We start from the raw sequence: 17,921 nt of genomic DNA, 5'->3' as shown, positions 1-17,921 counted from the left end.
ATCACCATATATCAGCTATGGTTGGGGTTGGGGTGCTGAACTCCCTCTCTGGACAAACGCTTCCCTTAAAGCTCTGATGAAGCCTTTTACCAAGTTTAATTCTTCACATACTCATTAAAAATTGGCCTAAACATTCTCAGCCCAACTTCTTTGAAATGTTACAGGCATAAAACCTCAGACTTTATGACTATTTTGAAGCACCCCACTCAACACAGAGTCGTTAAATGCCAGGAACAGCTTCAGTGGTTATAAAAGGATGTGATTATGTTCAGTGCTTATGGTGGTGGCCGTGAATATAAAAATGTTATCTATTTTTCGGAGAATATAATTTTTTCTCTCTGCTCTTTATGGCTTTAAAAACATGTTTTTTAAAAGGCTGATATTTGCACAGAGGAATGCTTCGCTGGAGTTGCCGTTGTCTTTATGGCTGAATAATGCATAATAATCCTGCAGGGCCACACACACACACACGCACACACACACACAGACATGCACGTGTGCGCACACACACACACACACGCACACACACACACGCGCACGCACGCACACACAAGGCCTCAGCTAATGGGGATCCTAATAAACGTATACTTTCTAACAGTGGCACATGTGCGTGCGCGCACACACACACACACACACACACACACACACACACACACACACACACACACACACACACACACACACACACACACACACACACACACACACACACACACACACACACACACACACACACACACACACCTCTGTGACTCCGCGCAGAAAGGCCTCCTTGGCGAGCTTGGCGGGGCCGTCTACAGTCTTTCCGTCGTCTTCGGGGCCCCAGCTGGCGCTGTAGATGTGGATGTGCTGAGGGTTCAGACTGAGAGACTGGGCCTCCACCACGTCAGTCACCTCCCCGTCCAGCATACGCACTCCTAAACACACACGCGCGCACACACGCACGCACGCACACAGGCACACACGCACACACACACGCAGGCAGGGTTCAAATCAAATGAAATCAAATCAAACTTCATTTGTATAGCGCATTTCATACACAGAGGCAACACAATGTGCTTTACAGAGAGCAGAGGGGGGGATGAGCGTAGGATGGGCGTAGGTCATCTACATCTACATATTCCAGTTGGAAGAAAAAAAAAACAGTAAAAACGACTTCCCCTGCCTGTGCTGAGGGTCAGGGTGAGCTCCCCACAGACTCAGACATCAGCAACAAAACAAAAAACATTGCAGGGGAGGAAGATATGAAGAACAAAGACTGTCTGAGGGAGAGAGAGGGTTCATCTACAGGTGAGGAGGGAATTAATGCAAGCCTCCTCAACACCACTCAACAACACTTGTGAAAGAGGTTTGACCCCCCTCACTGCAGGGCAGAAAAACAACCCAGTCCAAGGCCTGAATGTGTGTGTGTGTGTGTGTGTGTGTGTGTGTGTGTGTGTGTGTGTGTGTGTGTGTGTGCGTGTGTCTGTGTGTGTGTGTGTCTGTCTGATCCTGAGTCCAGAACTTCGGTGGCTCTAGGATCTCTCTTGCTGTCACATCTCAAACAATATAATCACACAGAGAGAGAGAGAGAGAGAGAGAGAGAGAGAGAGGGGGGGGGGGGGGGAGAGAGAGCAGACAGAGCAGTAATGAGATCACACTCAGTCACACACACACACACACACACACACACACACACACACACAGAGGCAGCAATAAGAGATGTTGATAGAGGTGCTCTGTCATGAGGCGAGGAACAGAGAGGAACAGAGAGGAGGAGAGAGGAGGAGAGAGGAGCAGAGAGGAACAGAGAGGAACAGAGAGGAGGAGAGGAGGAGAGAGGAGCAGAGAGGAGGAGAGAGGAGCAGAGAGGAGGAGAGAGGAGGAGAGAGGAGCAGAGAGGAGGAGAGAGGAACAGAGAGGAGGAGAGAGGAGCAGAGAGGAGGAGAGAGGAGCAGAGAGGAGGAGAGGAGGAGAGAGGAGCAGAGAGGAGGAGAGAGGAGCAGAGAGGAGGAGAGAGGAGGAGAGAGGAGCAGAGAGGAGGAGAGAGGAACAGAGAGGAGGAGAAAGGAGGAGAGAGGAGCAGAGAGGAGTAGAGAGGAGGAGAGGAGGAGAGAGGAGCAGAGAGGAGGAGAGAGGAGCAGAGAGGAGGAGAGAGGAGGAGAGAGGAGCAGAGAGGAGGAGAGAGGAACAGAGAGGAGGAGAGAGGAGCAGAGAGGAGGAGAGAGGAGCAGAGAGGAGGAGAGAGGAGCAGAGAGGAGCAGAGAGGAGCAGAGAGGAGGAGAGAGGAGCAGAGAGGAGGAGAGAGGAGCAGAGAGGAACAGAGAGGAGGAGAGAGGAGGAGAGAGGAGAGAGGAGCAGAGAGGAGAGAGGAGGAGAGAGGAGGAGAGAGGAGCAGAGAGGAGGAGAGAGGAGGAGAGAGGAGCAGAGAGGAACAGAGAGGAGGAGAGAGGAGGAGAGAGGAGAGAGGAGCAGAGAGGAGAGAGGAGGAGAGAGGAACAGAGTAGCAGAGAGGAGAGAGGAGCAGAGAGGAGGAGAGAGGAGCAGAGAGGAGGAGAGAGGAGGAGAGAGGAGGAGAGAGGAGCAGAGAGGAGCAGAGAGGAGCAGAGAGGAGGAGAGAGGAGCAGAGAGGAGCAGAGAGGAGGAGAGAGGAGGAGAGAGGAACAGAGAGGAGGAGAGAGGAGGAGAGAGGAACATAGAGGAACAGAGAGGAGAAAGAGGAGGAGAGAGGAGCAGAGAGGAGTAGAAGGAGCTGCATCTTTGGTGGCTCTACATGATTCTGCTCACAGTTGTAGTAAAGCAGCACACTGGGGGGTCCCAGCTGTCCAAGCAGGCAGTGGAGCACTCTGGAGATAGCGCTCCATGGAGGGGTGGAGTTAGTGATATATTGCACCTGTCACTTCTCTACTCCCTTTGGGCCTTCGGAAATTCTGGTATATTTTCCCAAATTCAATTTTTCACTTTCCATTCTATTTTTTCAGGTTTCAGATAGTTTTTTTCAAACCTTTTTCCCCACTATAGAGGTATGGGAATATTTAATGGAGTGATGTACTCTAAGCTAATGAGAAATCACTTTTTCCTGCATGTCTAAATAATAACCTGAGGCAGAGCGTTGGAGAATAGTCTAGAGCGCCACAGCAAGCAGTTGTTGGGTTATTGTTTTTGTGAGAAATTAAGTCTATTGTATTGTCAAGCTCTGAAGGAGGTTGAGGACTTCAGATACCTGGGCTCTTGGGTCAGCTCAACGGAGCAGGACCTCAGAGTGAGGAAGGCGCTCACGTGGAGAGCTCTAAACGGCATGAGCAACGTGTGGGAATCCAACCTCCACTGTGAAACCAAGCTCCACTTCTTTGCCGCCACCGTGGAGGCCGTTCTCCTGTATGGCTGTGAGTGCTGGACCCTGAGCCCCTCCCTGCAGAGGTCGCTGGATGGACGCTACACCAGAATGTTACATACAGCACTGGGAATAAGTCATAATGTGCACGTCAGTATGGAAGAGCTGTATGGAGAGAAGCCAAGGGTGAGTGGGAAGATGGCAGCAAGAAGAATGAGGCTGGCTGGGCACTGCTACAGACACCGTGAGCTTACGGCCAGCAAGCTGGTGTTATGGGAGCCATCTCCATGGCGTGAAAAGTCGTGAGGACGTCCTACCAAAACATTTGTGGACATACTCAAGATGGATGCCGAAGTGGAGACCACTGATGAGATCGCCAGGTGTATGGAGGACCGGGATAACTGGAGACAAAGATGGGAGGCCCGTCTGTGGACGTCCCGATGATGATGTCAAAGCGAATGATATATTGTTGAGCAGTTTCCAGTCCTGTGTCTCGCACTTTCAACTAATTTTCTCTGGTTTTGCCGTGGAAGTGTAGCCTACAGTCAGGCAGCCACATTCTGTTATTTTCCTTAGCTTTGTAAAAGTGTCAGGCTTTAGAATATCAAGCGGGGATGTTTTGTCAGAACCGTCACGAGTACAGTCAGCTACAAAAAAACGACTGTAGCTCTTACAGGGAACCAGAGAAAAGGATTTGCTGAAGCTAGCTAGTTTAGCGCTGCCTGAGAGGTAGGAAGCTAGCTAGTTTAGCGCTGCCTGAGAGGTAGGAAGCTAGCTAGTTTAGCGCTGCCTGAGAGGTAGGGAGCTAGCTAGTTTAGCGCTGCCTGAGAGGACATTCAGCTCGGAGCTGCTGCGTGATCAGTAAGGACGTTGTTGCTTTCTTCGACATCGACTGTTGCATTGTTTACCAGCCCGATGGACCCCTCGTGAACTTGTGTGGTCGCATGAGTAAAGAGGAGACTATTCAAACACTGATAATAGGTGCTTTTTCCCTCGAACTACAAACCTTTGGGGGTAACTCGTCGTATTCACATCAGAAGGGGCGGGTTTGCGGGGGACTTTATACCCCCCAAAAAGCCCCTGCTTGCGCGATAGTACTCTTGCTGGGGGACCGTACTTTTTGGGTGATTGGCTGAGTAGGGAGCCTACAGGCAAAGTTTTATTTCAATGGTGCCATGTTTAAATTCACTGTGCAAAAAAGCTTCCGTGTTTAGCAATCATGTAGATTTTCCAAACAGATTTTTAAAAATGGAATAAATCCCCACAAACACGAAACTGCTTTCCTAGTTCAATATTGTTGTACCTAAGATATCAACTGGAATTGTTCAGCTTGTTTACAAAGTATAGCTCACAGGGGATGAGTTTAGTTGTTACGCAGTGGAGGCACTTCATTTGTTAATTACTGTACTGTTAATTGCATACATTCTTCTGGCATTATTGAGATAGCTACTACCATATGTTACCTATGTCTATCCTTAATATTCAAGCTTGCATTGATAACATCTACTGGTAAACAGGAGATTCAGCCAACTCAACACCAACCGCTGAGAACTCAGGATCCTGTTTAGATAGAATTGAAATAGTAGCCCACACCATTACAATATGTTTTTCAAGGTGTTGGCATGGTGGGCCCAACCCTCCATACCAAACCCCAAACCTCCATACCCTACCTCCTATCTTGGCGTTGTAGGCCACCCCAACGCCACAGATGCCGTTGTTAGCCACCGCTGCCACCTCCCCTGCACAGCGAGTCCCATGCCTGCAGAGAGAGAGAGAGAGAGAGAGGGAGAGAGAGAGGGAGAGACAAAGACGGAGTGTGTTGAATAGAACGGCTTCATCTCAGTGTATAAGCGTATAAGTGTCTCCAGGCTTTGTTTCATCCGTGAATGGAGTTCTGGGAAGCAATAGATCAACAGATAGACCAGGTATGGAGGAATGCACCTCGTTTGATATTGCGGTCTAACTGGATATCGACATAAAACAACAAACGCACAGAGACACGGTTGCTAGCGTTGGCCGCTTCTCAACCCTCCCATTCACCGGCGGCCCAATCACAACAGTGTGTGTGAGCGCGAGCGTGTCAGGAAACCCTGCGCCGTGCCCTTCAGCTGTCCTGACCTTGAGAGAGCGGCCGCGCGACCAGGGACGGGGGAAATGAGATGACACGCAACCGTCATGCCAAGGGGAAACGCTGGATTCAATTTTCTAATTCCACAAAGAGCTCTGAAAGGTGCCCTGTCTTCCCTGGATGGTCTGGGGCTGGCGGGACTCAGCAGGAGAGAGGGATGGAGGGAGAGAAGGCTCTGATCATCACATTCCACTCAGGTTCACTCTTCTGCGCAGTTGAATGGACATGCACGCCGTAACCTCCTCCAAAACACAAGCTCCCTGGGCCTGGTAGACAGCACTGCTTAAGCCAGAGGAGAGAGAGGAGGAGGAGGAGGAGGGAGAGAGAGGGGGAATAAAGAGGTAGAGGAGAAAGAAAGATAGAGAGAAAAAGAGAGAGAGAGAGGTAGAGGAGAAAGACAGAGAAAAAAAGAGAGAGAGAGAGGGAATAGAGAGAGGTAGAGGAGAAAGACAAAGAGAGAGGGGGGGGTAGAGAGAGGTAGAGGAGAAAGACAGAGAGAGAGGGGGGGTAGAGAGAGGTAGAGGAGAAAGACAGAGAGAGAGGGGGGGGTAGAGAGAGGTAGAGGAGAAAGACAGAGAGAGAGAGAGAGAGAGAGAGAGAGAGGGAATAGAGAGAGGTAGAGGAGAAAGACAAAGAGAGAGGGGGGGGTAGAGAGAGGTAGAGGAGAAAGACAGAGAGAGAGGGGGGGGTAGAGAGAGGTAGAGGAGAAAGACAGAGAGAGAGAGAGAGAGAGAGAGAGAGAGGGAATAGAGAGAGGTAGAGGAGAAAGACAAAGAGAGAGGGGGGGGTAGAGAGAGGTAGAGGAGAAAGACAGAGAGAGAGGGGGGGGTAGAGAGAGGTAGAGGAGAAAGACAGAGAGAGAGAGAGAGAGAGAGAGAGAGAGGGAATAGAGAGAGGTAGAGGAGAAAGACAAAGAGAGAGGGGGGGTAGAGAGAGGTAGAGGAGAAAGACAGAGAGAGAGAGAGAGAGAGAGAGAGGGAATAGAGAGAGGTAGAGGAGAAAGACAAAGAGAGAGGGGGGGGGTAGAGAGAGGTAGAGGAGAAAGACAGAGAATGAGAGAGAGAGGGAATAGAGAGAGGAGGTAGAGGAGAAATACAGATAGGGAGAAAGACAGACCTATAGCCCAGGGACCCAGCAGGCTCACATTCAGGTTCTCAGGATGAATGAACCAGCATTATAATAAGTCCATTCTATCAGAAGTCAGCAGCTCTCTGTGACTGAGCGATCTGTCCTCCATGGCAGCTAGCATGTGGCGCCGGCATGTGAGTGTGAGCAGCTCTGGAGCCACAGCAAGAGCTACATCAAAGCACCAGAGCCCTGGCCATGACGGCCAATTAAAAAGGAGGCTTAATACCTCCAATCCATGACTTGTTGTGGCGTCTTGTGAAACTGCCACTTAATTCTACGTCAGGTGACCGGGATTTACCTCCTTCTTTACCTCCTATGCTAATCTCCCTTCTACTCTCCCTCCTCCTCCTCCGTCACACGACCAGGTTGAGATGAGCTGCCTGAGACCACCTCTACTCTACGTCCTCCTCCTCTCCCTCCTCCTCCTCTCCCTCCTCCTCCTCCGTCACACAACCAGGTTGAGATGAGCTGCCTGAGACCACCTCTACTCTACGTCCTCCTCCTCTCCCTCCTCCTCCTCTCCCTCCTCCTCCTCCGTCACACGACCAGGTTGAGATGAGCTGCCTGAGACCACCTCTACTCTACGTCCTCCTCCTCTCCCTCCTCCTCCTCTCCCTCCTCCTCCTCCGTCACACGACCAGGTTGAGATGAGCTGCCTGAGACCACCTCTACTCTACGTCCTCCTCCTCTCCCTCCTCCTCCTCTCCCTCCTCCTCCTCCGTCACACGACCAGGTTGAGATGAGCTGCCCGCAGACCACCTCTACTCTACGTCCTCCTCAACTCTCCCACCTCTTCCTCTCCCTCCTCCTCCTCCTTCTGTCCTTTCCCTCCTCTTCCTTTATTCTCTCTCTCCTCCTCCTCTCCTCCCCCTCTCCTCCTCCTCCTCTATTCTCACTCCTCTCTCCTCATCGTTCTCCTCCTCCTCTCCTCTCCCTCCTCCTCCTCGACTCTTTCACTCCTCCTCCTCGACTCTCTCTCCTTCTCTACTATCTCTTTTCCTCTACTCTCCTCCACCTCTCCTCTCCAACCTCCTCCTCCTCTTCTCTCTCGCTCTCCTCTCCTTCCTCTTCTTCTCTCTCTCCTCCTCCTCTAATCTCTCTCTCTATCCTCTTCTCTCCCACCTCCTCTGCCCCTCTCTTAAGGAGAAGGGTACATACTCTAAATGGGTTCAAAGGGCACGGTGGTAGACCAGCCAGCTAATCCCCTGAGATCTCTTAAGACGCTGTGTGCGAGTGAGCTCAGACTCAGGGGTCAGAGGTTAATGTCAAGGTCAGAGGTCAGGATCATCATGGAGGCTGAGGCTTTGTCGCGGTATGCTGGGAACAACATGTGAAGGCTCCTTAAATACATGGTCATGATGTATATGTCACATGGGATATGTAAGACCTAAGGAATGTAAAGTTGCATAGCTGGGAAATATAAATGAATGTGTAATTTAAGAAGATAGATATTTTACCAGAATAATATTGATCACAAGTAAGAAGGCAATAACGAGAACAATGTTTTTGTTAGTAAATGATAGTAAAACTACCTGACATGAATTCAAGGCAATGGATTTGTATACACCCCTTCAATGTTAAGATATCTGCAGCCATGACTGCTATTTGACATTTTATATTACACAAAGGCATGCAGAGCCAAACACACACACACGCACACACACACACGCGAGCGCACATACACACACACACACACGAACACACGCACACACACACACACACACGCACACACGCACACACGCACAAAGCCCCCATGCACTCCACTATCAGTGTGAAGGAACAATGGGAGGTATTCCAGTGATACATCTTTGAAGAGTGTTTGGAATGCGGGCAGATATGCAGCATCTGATATGCTACAGCTCAGGTGTGTGTGTGTGCGTGTGTGTGTGTGTGCGTGTGTGTGTGTGTGTGTGTGTGCGTGACAGGACCAAGCCTGCCTTCCTCTCTAACAACTGATCCATCTCCACCTCGGACACATGCAGCTCTGTGGTCCTGGTGTCATACAAGCTCCTTGACGACGGGCACGTTGTTGCTAGGGTGTCTTTATCTGAACTTCATATGGACATATGGCAACCAGGGCTTCTTCTGAACTCTGTGCCTTCTTCCATGCCTCAGGTTGATGTTAGTGGTGTGAGACCTCGTTGCGTTAGGAGGCACACAATGGCCAGCACAACACAGCAGTCACTCTCCAAGCCAGACGGTGTGTGTGTCCTCTCCCTGCATGTGTGTGTCCTCTTGGTGTGGGTGCCTCTCAGTGTGTGTGCACGCGCGTGCGAGCGAGTGTCCTCCCAGTGTGTGTGCGCGCGTGTAAGAGAGGAGGGCAACTGACCGACCTCTTCCAGTCTGTGAGGAGATTAGAAGCAGTTCCCCAGGAGTTGAAGGACGACTCTATAATCCATCACTACAAGAGGAAAGGCAATCGGCAGACCTGCAACAACCACCGTGGCATCTCCCGTTGATCAGTTGCTGGCAAAATCTTGGCAAGAATCCTCCTGAACCATCTACTAGTCCACCTAGACCAGGGTCTGCTGCCTCAGAGTCAGTGTGGTTTCAGAAACCAGGAACCGCTGACATGGTTTTCACTGCCCAGCAGCTGCAGGAGAAACGTCAAGAACAAAATGTCCATCTATATGCCGTTTGTCGACTTGATACAGTCAACCGGGAGAGCCTCTGGAGGATCGTGGCCAAGTATGGATGTCCAGACCAATTCACCAGCATAGTGCACAAACACCATGATGGTACGGCCAGCGTCAAGAGACCAACAAGAATTCTCCCATCTGTTCCCAATCACAAACGGAGTGAAGCAAGGCTGCGTTTAAGCACCAACGCTCTTCAGCATGGGGTTCTCCGCCCAGAGCAACACTGGGATCAGCCTCATCTAACGCTTTGATGGTGGGATATTCAATCTGCGGAGGATGCACACCAGAACCAAAGCTTTGGCCTAGCAATCAGCACAAAGATCCTTTACCAACCTGCTCCCGGGAAACCCTCTAGTGAGCCCACCATCACTGTGAACGACTTGAAACTCCGTTGACAAGTTTCTCTACCTTGGTAGTATTCTGTCTCGTGCAGTGCACATAGATGATGAAGTCAACATCAGGATTGCCGAGGCTAGTGCAGCCTTTGGACGTCTATGAGAGTCGGTACAGGAGAGTGGCATCAAGCAGGAGACTAAATTAAAAGTCTGGCAGGCTGTCGTATTGCCAACAGTTCTATATGGGTGTGAAACCTAGACAGTCTACCAGCGCATTGCCAGGAAACTAAACTATTTCCACCTGAGCTGTATGAGGAAACTACTAAAGATAAAATGGCAGGACAGAATCCCTGACCCTGAGGTCCTCAGCAAAGCCCAGCATCTTCACCTTGCTTGCAAAGGCCCAATTTAGATGGACAGGTCATGTGACCAGAATGCCCTGCACGCGACCGCCAAAACAAGTCTTCTTTGGCGAACTGAAAAATGGCAAGCGAGCACAAGGCGGCTCTCATCCTCCCAGCCAATCATATCACACCAGAAAGACGACGTCGTCCTCCCAGCCAATCATATCAGATCAGAGAGACGAGCTTGTCCTCCCAGCCAATCATATCAGATGAGAGAGATGACCTCGTTCTCCCAGCCAATCATATCAGCTCAAAGCGACGACCTCGGGGAAGGAAGGAGGGGTGATCTACGATCTAACATGATTGGATAATCGAAAGCCCTCTACACACCTGTTACCAATCCCGTCATGCCAGATAGATTATTTATCGCTGTTTTATTTTCTCTGTATACCTTTTATAGGTCTATCTGTGTTTTACAAGATCCAATTGAAGCACCCTCCCTCACACACAGATCAATACATTTTCAAACTTGTAAATCCTAGTTTAAGACCAGAGCAGTGAGACATGAGTCATGGTTGGTCTTATCCTGTATAAACTAGGCTTGACTCTTTCTCACACTGCTCTGGTCCTGCGTGTTGTGTTCTATCTGCTCACAGATCTAGAGGAGGTGGCCTTGCCAGCTAACAGATCAGAAAGCATCAGAGGACAAGATGTTCTCCAGATATTTCCAGTTGTGAATTGAATTCATATTGATTAGGTTGCCTGGAGTTGCCTTGGGTTGACATTTGCCTCAAATGATCCCAGCCTCGACTCAGTGAGGTCAAGGCTGGGACAGATGGTGTGTGTGTGTGTGTGGTGTGTGTGTATATGCGAGTGTGTGTGTGTGTGTGTGTGCGTGTGATGGAGGGGATCAGATGGATCCGTCCTGTCCCAGACCAGAGGGTTGTGTGTCACTTCCAGACATCATTCCATCCCTCACCCTGAGATGAATTAACTCTCTCTCTCTCCCCCTTCCTCTCTCTCTTTCTCTCTCCCTCCCCGTCCTCTCTCCTTCCCCTTCCTCTCTCTCTCTCTCTCTCCCTCCCCCTCCCCCTCTCTCTCTCTCTCTCTCCCCCTTCCTCTCTCTCTTTCTCTCTCTCTCCTCCTTCCTCTCTCTCTTTCTCTCTCTCCCTCTCTCTCCCTCTCCCTCTCCCTCGTGTGTCTGTCTGTACCCTCCACCACCGGGCCACTGTGTGTCGCTCCCATGCGGGTTCAGAGTCAGTGCTACCAACTAGCTAGCGTGATACTATGTAACTGTTTTTTGGTATGCAAATAGCAAACTGAGACCAAGTAAGATTAGACCATGAGGTTCCCGTTTCGGAAAAATGACACGTTTTCGCGTTTACCGTGGCCCCGTCTATTTCCGTGTTGTAGACAAAGACAATGCTGAGAGATCAGTGAAACTACGGTCTCAATGTCTCAGGCTCATATTACACACACCACAAATAGGGCTCAATGTCCAACATACCATATTATGCCTTTAATGAGTTTAATTCAAAGGTTTGGTTCACTGGGATCAGATCGAATCTGATCCAATCTGGTGGCCATCTGCTTAGCCTGGTGTACAGGCATGTTGAATGGACCTCCATAGTCGCAGCACACACACAGACACACAGGCACACAGACACACACACACACACACACACACACACACACACACACACACACACGCGCACGCACGCTTGCAACAAACAGGACACAATCTCATTCTCGTAGTAATCTGTCCACAAGATCCCCATAATACTGGACAAACTGAATCACAGAGCCTTGGATTCCTGACAGACAATGGAGATGAAGGGAAGGACAACAAAGAGACCTGTGTGAATAAGGTTAGTCCAGTCTGCTCTAAACACACACTGTCCTGGGGGTAGTTAGTCTGCAGTCTGCTCTAAACACACACTGCCCTGGGGGTAGTTAGTCTGCAGTCTGCTCTAAACACACACTGCCCTGGGGGTAGTTAGTCTGCAGTCTGCTCTAAACACACACTGTCCTGGGGGTAGTTAGTCTGCAGTCTGCTCTAAACACACACTGTCCTGGGGGTAGTTAGTCTGCAGTCTGCTCTAAACACACACTGTCCTGGGGGTAGTAAGTCTGCAGTCTGCTCTAAACACACACTGTCCTGGGGGTAGTTAGTCTGCAGTCTGCTCTAAACACACACTGTCCTGGGGGTAGTTAGCCTGCAGTCTGCTCTAAACACACACTGTCCTGGGGGTAGTTAGTCTGCAGTCTACTCTAAACACACACTGTCCTGGGGGTAGTTAGTCTGCAGTCTGCTCTAAACACACACTGTCCTGGGGGTAGTTAGTCTGCAGTCTGCTCTAAACACACACTGTCCTGTGGGGGGTTGCTTGGGGAGAGGCAGCTCTCTCAGGTTACTGCTGCTCTCCCTGGCTCCGAGCTGCTCTCCCTGGCCCTTGGCCCCTAGCTCACCATCAGATTAGATTCAGCACACTGGCACACCCATTCATGCCCCATCACTCTGGGAGGGCAACAACAAAAGACAGAGCCACACACACACTCTCTCTCTCTCTCGCTCTCTCTCACACACACACTCTCTCTCTCTCGCTCTCTCTCACACACACACTCTCTCTCTCTCTCTCTCTCTCTCTCTCTCTCACACACACACACACGGACTCCGACTCAGGCTGACAGACTGGGCACATTAACAGCTGGCTGTGTCCTGTTCCTCTGCAGAGGGATACAGATCTGTCCTGAGCCCGTATCAGGAGCCCAGGCCCTAGTAGAGAGATACTAGCCCTGGGTAGAGAGATACTAGTCCTGGGTAGAGAGATACTAGTCCTGGGTAGAGAGATACTAGTCCTGGGTAGAGAGATACTAGCCCTGGGTAGAGAGATACTAGCCCTGGGTAGAGAGATACTAGTCCTGGGTAGAGAGATACTAATCCTGGGTAGAGAGATACTAGCCCTGGGTAGAGAGATACTAGCCCTGGGTAGAGAGATACTAGTCCTGGGTAGAGAGATACTAGTCCTGGGTAGTCCTGGGTAGAGAGATACTAGTCCTGGGTAGAGAGATACTAGTCCTGGGTAGAGAGATACTAGTCCTGGGTAGAGAGATACTATCCCTGGGTAGAGAGATACTAGCCCTGGGTAGAGAGATACTAGCCCTGGGTAGAGAGATACTAGTCCTGGGTAGAGAGATACTAGTCCTGGGTAGAGAGATACTAGCCCTGGGTAGAGAGATACTAGCCCTGGGTAGAGAGATACTAGCCCTGGGTAGAGAGATACTAGCCCTGGGTAGAGATATACTAGTCCTGGGTAGAGAGATACTAGTCCTGGGTAGAGAGATACTAGCCCTGGGTAGAGAGATACTAGCCCTGGGTAGAGATATACTAGTCCTGGGTAGAGAGATACTAGTCCTGGGTAGAGAGATACTAGTCCTGGGTAGAGAGATACTAGCCCTGGGTAGAGAGATACTAGTCCTGGGTAGAGAGATACTAGTCCTGGGTAGAGAGATACTAGCCCTGGGTAGAGAGATACTAGCCCTGGGTAGAGATACTAGTCCTGGGTAGAGAGATACTAGTCCTGGGTAGAGAGATACTAGCCCTGGGTAGAGATATACTAGTCCTGGGTAGAGAGATACTAGTCCTGGGTAGAGATACTAGCCCTGGGTAGAGATACTAGTCCTGGGTAGAGAGATACTAGCCTGAGCAGAGTCACTGTAGCGCAGCTCTCGCCAATATCACTTCCAACCTCCTTCTGGGCTCAATCTCAGGTCCTCTGACTTACAAACCCATCCGACCATAAAATACAATAAAACGCTTCAAGCCTAATTTAAACTCAGTCAGTGTCGTAAGTGTCGTACTACAAATGTCTGTCAACAGAAATAAAATGTCAACCGACATGTAGCATTTATCTTTATTTGTAACTTGCACACGTGTGGCTGATTGATCCATAGCAGCGAACATGTCTTCTATCTAGCTATCCAATCACAGCTGTGCGACGAAAGTGATGGCGTCTGCGACATTAGAACGTTTGGTAGGTGCAAGATACCCCTGTCCGACACAAAACAAGTGTAAACAGTGATGTCATTTCTGTCTGTCGACACTGTTTTAAGTGTCGTACTTAGCTACCCCACCAAAAATTGATCCCATGGTTCCGGTGGGCGATATTTATAAGTGAGTGAGGAGTGAGTAAGTTTAGCCGCCGTGGTTGCAGCACTGTCTGACGGCTGGTTAAGAGACAATAAGACAAAGTTGGGAAGAGCCTCAGGTGAGACAAAACTATCATCTATCACCTGCTGTTGCCCCTCCAATCTCAGGGGGCATGATCATCAATGTGACTGAACAGGGGCCCGGGTCTGACTGGGAAAGTGAACAGCATGGATAGAAAGTCCATTTTCCCCGCGATGCGGCCAATTTGGTGCTTGCAAAACCATGGCAACCAGCTGTCTCCTCCAGTACCCTTGGCGTCAGTGAAGTGAATGTCTAAATGAGGACCCGAGTTCCAGACAGAGCCAGGTAGAGTGACAGAAGGGACATGATCAGCAGCTTAACCAGATATATCTTTTGTGTGTGTCTGTGTGTGTGTGTGTGTGTGTGTGTGTGTGTGTGGAGGGGGGGGGGGGGTAGAGGCTTTTTCAGAGCTCTAAATTAACCTTTTTACTTGGTAGCACTGGTGCTCCCAACTTCAAAAAGTTAGGAACACTAGCAAAAATCAAAATGTAAGGATCACCAACAATAGGCCTAAAATATATGTAATAGATTTGTTGTATTATAGCTAGGCATGGGACGGTACAGTATGATAACATTATAAAACATTGCCACTGTAGACTAGCATTCTTATGTCAATGAATGGAGAAGAGCTCCACACTCATATAGAGGCATTGTTTGTGTTCGTTCTTCTTCAGCGTTTGACGCAGGATTCCAAGCCCCATCTGTGCATCGATGAGAGGAAGCGTGCGACGCCGTTCCGGAGGCGGTTAAGCCTCACCCACGCCATTCTGGGTAAGTCTCTCCCGGTGGGGGAACAGCCAGCCTCCAGGATGAAATCACGGAGTCTGGAGGTGTTCGCCCCCCACGCCACACTCCAGATGTAATCCGCCCATCCTGCCTCCCTGATGTTAAAATCTCTGCTTTGCTGCAGGAGATCCCGTGTGGCAGGAACAAAAGGGTGTCTTGACCTGAGACGCCGGGGAGGCTCTGCTGTTGCAGCGAGACTGTCGTGGAGCAGGTGGTTAGGCTCCACGGCCCGGCAGGCGAGACGTGCTGTGGTTCCTGTGCGGCGGAGGCCAGCGGGCTGGATGGGAAGGTTATCCAAGAGAGTGGGACATCCTGTCACGATGCGCAAGGCTTCGTTGATAGGCGGATCGATGAGGCGGGTGTGAAGGCTGCAGCACCACACTGGTGCGCAGTATTCACAGGTGGAGTAGACCAGGGCTAGGGCTGCCGTACGCAGTGTTTTTGCGCTGGTGGCCCAGCCTGATCGGACCAGTAGTCTTATCAATGCCACACAAGCTTCTTGCGCAGTGACTCGAGGTGTGGCCGGAACGATAGCAACCTGTCCAATGTCACACCGAGATGAGAGGTTGGTTCAGCGCAGCATGGCAGGGGTGTTCCATCGATGTGAATTCAGAGCTCACGTTTTGGCTTCCTTGCTGTTAAGGTGGAAGGCCGCCGACACCGTTCTTAAGGCGTCGCAACCTGCTTCGCTGTCCGCTACTGGTAGTGAGCGTAAAGCTGCGATTTCGGACAAGCTCCATGATCACGCTGACCATGTGCCTGTCCGGCAGCAGGCAGAGCAGCTTGCAGGTGAGGCCATGGCGTCATACGGTGTCGTAGACAGCCGTCAGGTCTATAAAGGTCAGGTCACCAGTGTTCGTTAACTTGTGCTCAATGTGCGAGATGGATTGATGAAGTCGAGAGCTTTGTCCCAGTCCAAACCCAGTGATTCTGCGACCCTCCTACTGTAAATCGAGATACAGGTGTGGCTGTTTAGGCGTTTAAGTCATCGGAGGACTTTTGTTTTCACCACTACCGTGAACGACCCCGCACGAGTGTGTAATTAGCGGTACAGAGAAAGGTATTTTGAGGTTCCACAGATTACATTTCAGGAGCAGATGCAACCAAACAGTCGCAATTTTGAGCCATGTTTGTGTGTGTGTGTGTAGGGGGGATAGATTTTTTGTGTGTGTGCGAACCCTCTGTGAAAAAGTAAAAATATTTGCAAGCATGGAGTTGTGTCATCTCTGGATGATCTCCACTGCTCTCAGTTAAAGATGATATCTAATACCTCTTCATTTTGCTCTCAACGTGCACCAGATTGAAGCATTTTAATATAAAATTGACTAAATGTTCTGCAGCCCCCCCGCACCACGACTAAATAACCTCGGCATTTCAAAAATCCTGCGTATGACCCTGACCCTACCATACCATACGATATCCCACCGTACCAGACCATACTACACCATACCATACCACACCGTACCGTACCATACCGTACCATACCATACCATACCATACGGTACCATACCATAACATGCTATACCGTACCATCCCATATCATACCATACCATACCATACTGTACCATACCATTCCCTACCCTACCATATCCTACCATACTATTCCATACTAGGGTTGCAAATTTCAAGGAATTTCTTTAATCGATAACTGTTAACCTTACCAAACAATAGTCGATTAATTGATAAGAACGTCCCGCGCTGGACTGCACTTTGCTCACTTCATTTTTGTGTCTTCTTCCGCCGTGTCGTTTAAATTTCCTGGCAACCCGATTAGCCTTCACTACGTGGCGTGGCGCCCTCATGTGCAGAGTCAGACCTTAAATCGTGATTACCTTTCACTGAACTCCAGTTGATAATGTTCGTTCCCCCCCAAAAAAGGTTCTGTTCCATTAACAAGCAATTAATCGAGTAACCAAATCTTACTCAAGTAAATTATTATCGGCAATTCATGGATAGTCGATTAACTATTAACATCCCTATTCCATACCATACCCTACCCTACCACACCATACCTTACCATACCACACCATAACATACCATACCACACAGTACAGTACCATACCATGCCGTACCATACCATACCACAACATACCACTTCATACCATACCACACCATAACGTACCATACCGTACTATACCACTCAATACGGTGTGGCGCCTCTGCTTGCTGCAGCCCTGCCCCCCGGGTTCCCCCTGCTCTGCTCACACCTAATGGGCTGACGAACGAGCTCACCTACAGGACAAAGGCTCCCTGGCTGTTTGTGCTACACAGGGTGGAGGGGGATTTAAAAAGAAAACATCTTGAGAGGCTAATGTGAAACTCTGTACTTAAGATTAATCAGCCTGGTTTGTGTGCCGTTGTTAATGAGAGGCAGCTCCCTCATCCATCATCCTAGACCAGGCACATTAGGATGAGTAATATAACCTCTCACTGGAACGCAGACAAACCTCCTCTCTCTATAGTGAGCTACAGTGAACGGCCCACACTTGGGGACATGACTCCAATTTGTGCCCTACAGGATCAGAATCGACCAGTCACGCAGTACCCACACACACACACACACACACACAGACGCACACGCACACGCACACGCACACACACACAGACACAGACACACACACACACACACACACACACAGACTCACTCACACACCAGAATAGTACAGAAAACATTCACACACAGCATTACATTAAACACACACACACATTGTGTGTACATTATAAAATTATATGACAGTGATATAAGTCAATAGAGATTTCTCACTCACACACTGATATATTCACCTCACACACTCTACCAAGCCTGATATATTCACCTCACACACTCTACCAAACCTGATATATTCACCTCACACACTCTACCAAACCTGATATATTCACCTCACACACTCTACCAAACCTGATATATTCACCTCACACACTCTACCAAACCTGATATATTCAACTCACACACTTTACCAAACCTGATATATTCACCTCACACACTCTACCAAACCTAATATATTCACCTCACACAC

At 49.7% G+C, this 17,921-nt stretch overlaps 1 protein-coding gene across 5 annotated transcripts in view; it reads right to left on the bottom strand.

The window, feature by feature from the left end:
* The window catches only part of LOC311308293 (furin-1-like), a 120,449-nt gene that overhangs the window by 26,677 nt on the left and 75,851 nt on the right, over positions 1-17,921 (bottom strand). For all 5 annotated transcript variants that reach the window (XR_014630428.1, XM_084437246.1, XM_084437247.1 and 2 more), the window contains exons 7-8: positions 4,984-5,072; positions 745-917 (exon numbers count right to left, since the gene is read on the bottom strand). Coding sequence is in view for 4 of the 5 variants with exons in the window: in XM_084437246.1 (XP_084293372.1) it covers positions 745-917; positions 4,984-5,072 (262 nt within the window). In the remaining variant the exon portion in view is untranslated. The remainder of the gene's footprint in view (positions 1-744; positions 918-4,983; positions 5,073-17,921) is intronic.

Source organism: Borostomias antarcticus (genome assembly GCF_949987555.1).
Source record: "Borostomias antarcticus genome assembly, chromosome: 4".
Taxonomy (NCBI): Eukaryota; Metazoa; Chordata; class Actinopteri; order Stomiiformes; family Stomiidae; genus Borostomias; species Borostomias antarcticus.
The sequence above is the reverse complement of the archived record's forward strand: the minus strand, read 5'-3'. Positions and strand labels throughout refer to the sequence as shown.